Genomic DNA, 6,237 nt, shown 5'->3' on the forward strand with positions numbered 1-6,237 from the left:
GGCGAGCCCATAGTGCCGTGTGGTGCCGTGGTGGCCCGTGCAGTGCCGTGTGGTGCCATGGTGGCCCATGCAGTGCCGTGTGGTGCTGTGGTGGCCCATGCAGTGCCATGTGGTGCCGTGGTGGCCCATGCAGTGCCCTGGTGGCCTGTGCAGCACCATGCAGTGCCACGGTGGCCTATGCAGAGCCCTGCGCTGATGAGATGGCCCATGCAGTGCCCTGGTGGCCTGTGCAGCACCATGCAGTGCCACGGTGGCCTATGCAGAGCCCTGCGCTGATGAGATGGCCCATGCAGTGCCCTGGTGGCCTGTGCAGCACCATGCAGTGCCACGGTGGCCTATGCAGAGCCCTGCGCTGATGAGATGGCCCATGCAGTGCCCTGGTGGCCCACACAATGCCATGCGGTGCCATGGTGGCCTATGCAGTGCCCTGCGCTGATGAGGTGGCCCATACGGTGCCCTGGTAGCCTATGCAGTGCCATGTGGTGCCATGGTGACCCGCATGATGCCATGCAGTGCTGTGGTGGCCCACACAGTGCCATGCAGTGCCACGGTGGCCTATGCAGTGCCCTGCGCTGATGAGATGGCCCATGCAGTGCCCTGGTGGCTCATGCGGTGCCCTGGTAGCCTATGCAGTGCTGTGTGGTGCCATGAGGACCCACACGATGCCACGCAGTGCCATGGTGGCCCATGCAGTACCATGCGGTGATGTGGAGGCCCGTGCAGTGCCATGCGGTGCCGTGGTGGCCCGTACCACGCCATGCGGTGCTGCAGTGGCCCATGCAGTGCCATGCATGGCACGGTGGCCCACGCGGAGCGTGGTGGCCCAGCTTCCAGCCCCATCTAGCGGCAGCTGTCCCGGTGCCAAGCTCTCCCCATTTGTTCACAGGCACATCCCAGTGGTCGCGAGCGAGCGGACAGGGTGCCTTATCTCCCAGCTACGAAGGGAGCCTCCACACTTTAGTAAGTGTCACCGTAAGATCTGCCTTCTCCTGTTCTCCTCCATCCCTCGTGCACCTGGCGGTAAAGGACTTTGGGGTAAAGTCTTCTTCCCTAAACATCTGGGGCCTGAAGGAAGATGGTTAATCGATAGAGATTTGGTTGGAAGCAGCTGAGCAGAGTTGGGTGCTGCTTCCCTGGGCCCAGAGCGCTGGCTGGCAGAGGTGCAGCCTTGCACTCGCCCCCTGTTTACACCCATGCACATCCCTGGGGGTTTGGCCCAGCCGAAGAGATTTCTGGCTGGTTTCTTCCTCCCTTTCCTGAGAGTTTCCACTCGTGTGACCTCATGTACCCCTGGCTGGGTCGGGGGGTTGTTTCTCCCCATACCTACCTGGCGGTGATTGCCACCAGACACTCTTTAAGCAGGCTGCTGGCTTTACAGGTGTTAACGCAGACGTATTTCTCTGTCCTGTCCTTTAAGCAAAACAAAATGGAAGACAGGTTGGACGAAGCCATCCACGTGCTGAGGAATCACGCCGTGGGCCAGACAGCCGCCATGCCAAGCAACCACGGGGACATGCATGGGCTCCTGGGCTCGGCACCTGCCCACAGTGCTACCGTGGGCAGCCTGGGCCAGGCCTTCCCCGCCTCGGTCATGTCCCTGGGGAACAGACACCCGAGTCTGGTAAGTGTGCAAGCATCGTGGCAGCTGGCGGGGACATGCTGGGGACCCATGTCGTTGCAGTAACCTGGCATCCAGAGAGATGTTGCCTTTGGTGTGAGAGTAGCTCAGCGTGGTCCAGCTTGGGTCAGCTGTTGGCAGCTTTGAACAGTTGATGTGCCCAGAAGCACGGTGGCTTGCCTTGTTCGTGCCGGGGGGTTGAATCCATGCTCAGCACACTTGTGGCTCTCAGGCACAAGCCCTGCATGCAGTTTGCTCATGCACCTTCTCAGGGCAGGCAGAGGTGGTGAGAGTTGTCTTCTTTCCCTGCAACATGGATGGAAATCCCTCAAAACAGCTTCATGCTGTCTGCAGGGGATGCAAGGAGAAGGAGGAGAAGGATGCGGTGCAGGGCAGGACTGCGGGTATAGAGAGCCAGGTATCGCCAGGACTTCTCTGCTCCAAACTATTCGGGCAGGCACCGCATCCTTCCATGCACATGGGGAGTGCTGATGTGTGATGGCTCATTCAGGCTCCAAGGAGTGTGACAGGTCCCAGGTGCCTTGACCATGTGGATGCTGGGCTCCCATGCTGGGTCACTGGAGTGCCCCATTGTCCAGAGACTGGTGACCACAGGAGCATATTTTTGACAGAACCAGACGTGCTTCCCTTCCGAGCTCCCCAGACTCTGCTACTAAGCAGTGAATCAGATGTGCGTCCTCTGCTACAAACTGCTGCCAGCTGCAGAAAGGAGAGGGTGTGCAGCAGGGCTGGCTCTGTCCTGCCCGTCCCTGGCCAGCATCCTGCAGCCTCAGGAGGGGTACGGGCTCAGAAACACTGCCTGACCCTCGCCCTTTGCGTCTGGGCCCTTCGGAGTGAATTTCACACCGCTGGGGTGTCCCTTGCTCTGGTGGCACTGGGGAGGTGGCAGAAACATTGGTGTACGATGCAGACAGGACAGGTGCAGCCCAGGCAGGGTTTCCTCTCCAGTGTGCCAGCCTTGCATCCAGGCAGGGAGAGGCTTTTCCACGGTGGGGGGAGACAGCGCTGATGGAGGCTTTCTGCTTGGTCCAGCTGGTGTGGAGGGCACGGAGCTGCTTTCTGCAGTGCCCTCGCTGTGGTACCCAGAGGAGAGCTGGTGCTGGCGCAGGTCGGCGCTTCCCTCCTGCATGCCCACGCTCTGGGTGGTGGTGGGGTGTGAGGAGGGCAGGCAGCTGCCCCTCAGCCTGGTCTGCGGAGCCCGGTGGATGCAGTCAGGGTGACTGTGTCCATGCCCACTGCCCGTGACACTTCCCCCCACCACCACCCTCAAGGCTTGCTCTGCTTGTTCTGCTGTAGGTGGGAGGAGGTCACCCCGAAGATGGGTTGTCCAACAACCCCAGCATGCTCCACAACCACGTCACACTTCCGTCACAGCCCAGCTCACTCCCTGACCTCAACAGGCAGCAAGACACGTACAGCGGTAAGGCAGCTCTGCACGCTTGAGGCTCGTCTGCCGCGGGGGTGATTGGGGTCACCCATTAGGTCCAGCCCTGTGCAGCAGCAGCCTGGGGCGGGGGGACATGGGTGCTCTTGCAAGGCCGGTGCTTCCTTGCAGCATCCGCAGGGCAGTTTGTACCTCGAGCCTTCTCCGGAGGTTTGACCTACGCGTTCCTGTCCCTCCTGCCAGCTGTGGGTGCCCAGAGTCCACGGGCCCTGCCCTGCTGGGGGAGGTCGAGCACTGATTCTGGAGGGCCTGGGAGGTGGGAGGAGAAGAACAGGGAAGCTCCTCTTGCTGTGGACCGGCAATGCAGGATGAGTCGGGGTACTGCAGGCTGGCAATGTGGCATGGCAGGAGCAGGGCTTGGGGATGCCCCAGCCCTCCGTGTGGGTCAGACCCCTCCAACCTCCATGTGTGGTTCTGCTTCCTCAGCAGGCTTGTCAGGGGGGCTGGGGCGAAGCAGTGTCTCCTCGGGAACCAGCGAAATAAAGAGGGAAGAGAAGGAGGATGAAGAGAACACGTCGGTGGCAGATAACTCCGAAGAGGAGAAGAAGGAGCTGAAACCCTCCCGGAACAGAACAAGGTGCTCTTTGAACAGGTCTCTCCCTTCACTTACTCTGTTACCAGGCTGGGGTCATTTGGGCTGGGGTATGGCCATGATGACCTACCAGGTGCTGGGCTTGGCCCAGTGAGGCCAGGGGTCATCCTGTGGCACAGACCCCCCCAGCCCCTGCCCGCCGCAGGAGCCTCGTGTGTCCTCACACAGAGCCGGCACAGCCTGGGCTCCCACTGCTTCCCTGCAGCCGGCCGCTTAGGGCCATGCCAGGGAAGGGTCCCTGCCACCCTCTCCTGCTGGCTTCTGTCCCCCATGGCCACAGGGCTTCCTCAGGCTCGTAACGCAGAGGGCTTGCACCTTATCCACACAAGCTGCACCCACCTGCGTGTTCTCTCAGGATGTTGCTTGTGGCTGGGCGTGGAAAGGACCGAGCGCTCAGCTCCCCTCGACCAGGGGCGGGGAAGGTTTTGACCCCCTCCCTGCCTCGGGTTGATTCCGCTGTTTGCTTCGGACTCCTGTATCCTCTTGTCACGTCCAGCCAGATATGTGGCAGCGGATCAGGTAGAGTCCTTCCAGCGTGCTAGTTTGTCTGCAACCTCACCATCGGCTCAGAGACCCCATGAGGGGTGATGCTCCCCGGAGGGGCAGCACCAGCCCCGCTGCAGCCACCTCCTGCCCTGGGGGCAGAGGGCTGCGTCTTCCCAAAATGCCAGCTTGGGACACCAGCGTTGGCCCCCACACCTTCTCCAGGCCACCCTGCAACCTCCTGGCAACAAGCTCAGGATTTAATCGCATTATTGTGGATTCTTTCTTTGTTGTGTAAAAACAAACAAAAAAAAAAAGGCAGAAGAAGAACCTTAATTGCTTCTCTCCGAAGTCACTGCGTGTCCCCGTGTCTGAGTGCGGGGCACGTGGGGCACAGTGCCCTGTCCTGCGGGGCCACGCGCGGGGCTTGGCATCTCGGTGCCTCGACGTGTTTTTCTTTTCTGTGAGTTGACCAGTGCTGAGAGTGCACGCGAGGAATGTCCCTGTCTCGTTCTTATTTTAAACCATTAGTCAAGATGAGGATGAGGAGGACGATCTTCTTCCCCCAGAGCAAAAAGCCGAGAGAGAGAGAGAAAGGAGGGTCGCCAATAATGCCCGTGAGCGCCTGCGGGTCCGTGACATCAACGAGGCCTTTAAAGAGCTCGGACGCATGTGCCAACTCCACCTAAACAGCGAAAAACCGCAGACCAAACTGCTAATCCTACACCAGGCCGTATCAGTCATACTGAACCTGGAGCAACAAGTTAGAGGTCAGTGAGGGTCCCGGAGTGGTGATATTTTACGTATCTGATCGGCACGGGGCTGTCTGTCTGTCTGTCTCCTGTGCCATGTGCTGTGGTGCCTCGCACTGTCTCTCTCCCCTGTGGCCTTGGGTTCCCAAGGCTGTTGATGTCCTTTATTTTTTGTCCTTTTTTTTTTTGTCCTTTTTTATTTTTTTTGTCCTTTTTTTGCATCCCTGCTGTTCTCTCTTTTGTTGCCCGCTGCCACTGCGTGTGCTGCATGCCGGTCCCCGAGGGGACACCTGTGCTGTCCTCACTTTCCCAGGTGTTTTGCTCAGCTGCCTGGTCAGCAAAATGGGGAGAAAAAAAAAACAAAACAAAAAACCAAAACCCCAGCAAATCTCCCGGAGAGGGCACAGATCTGACGTCTCTCCAGGGGCTTCTCCAAGCCCAGAGCCTGTCTCTGCCCATGGCCGCAGCAGCAGTGAGCGATGCCCCATCCTCCCTGCCCACCCGGCGTGGGGCTCTGCGTTCCTGTTCCCCTGGGGATCGCTGGAGCCCTGCGAGGGGCAGCGGGAGGGAGGTGCTGAGCCCAGGGTGGAGCAGCCCTCGCTGCCTGTACAAACCAGTCTCTGACAGAAACTGGGAGCACTGCGCATCCCTAGCAGAGCCTGGACCTGCGGGCGGGCACACGCAGGCTCTCCCCCTCGCCGGGGCACGCTCATGTTCCCTTCCCACGTGTGTGTGTGTGTGTGTGTGTGTGTCATCTCTGCCACCCGTGCTTGCCCTGGGTGCCGTGTCCTGGTGGGAGGGGAAGCAGAGGGCTTGGCTTCCTGCTCCGGAGGACTTTGCTGCTTTGTTCCTGCATCCCGCAGTGCATGCTCCCGCTCCCCGGCCCCGCTGCGCAGGGTGCCGTGGCAGGTTAACCCCCTTTCTCTCTGCAGAGGCTGTTGTAACACGCATCGGTGGTTTGTGCCTGGCTGTGCTCCTCTCTGCTGGCCTCTGCTGTTGCATTGATGTTGGAGTCCTTTGTGCCTCTCTTCAGTTTGTAATTTTTTGCCTTTCATAACATGTATATTTTTTCCTGTCTCTTTTTTAATTTCCCCTTCCTTTTTATTTTTTATTTTGTGGTTCTGTTCTTTCCGATCTCCTACAGACAGTCCCCAGCCGTGACCTCTCGGTGGTCCCACTCTCTACCTTGTACTTGCTGCTTGCGGATGGAGGCAGGAGCTGAGGGGCGGCGGGGGGCAGGGGCTAGACAGAGTTGGCACCGTGTTCACTTTGGTCTCCCACGCTTGTCCCTTTTTAAACCCTTCTCGGACACAGCCGGGGAAGTGAG

At 59.6% G+C, this 6,237-nt stretch overlaps 1 protein-coding gene across 1 annotated transcript in view; it reads left to right on the forward strand.

The window, feature by feature from the left end:
* The window catches only part of TCF3 (transcription factor 3), a 13,548-nt gene that overhangs the window by 3,509 nt on the left and 3,802 nt on the right, over window positions 1-6,237 (forward strand). Inside the window, exons 6-9 of the mRNA XM_009709072.1 lie at window positions 887-960; window positions 1,418-1,621; window positions 2,936-3,059; window positions 3,513-3,675. Of these exons, the coding sequence (XP_009707374.1) occupies window positions 887-960; window positions 1,418-1,621; window positions 2,936-3,059; window positions 3,513-3,675 (565 nt within the window). The remainder of the gene's footprint in view (window positions 1-886; window positions 961-1,417; window positions 1,622-2,935; window positions 3,060-3,512; window positions 3,676-6,237) is intronic.

The sequence above is a fragment of the Cariama cristata genome, unplaced genomic scaffold (genome assembly GCF_000690535.1).
Source record: "Cariama cristata isolate BGI_N322 unplaced genomic scaffold, ASM69053v1 scaffold21751, whole genome shotgun sequence".
NCBI classification, from domain to species: Eukaryota; Metazoa; Chordata; class Aves; order Cariamiformes; family Cariamidae; genus Cariama; species Cariama cristata.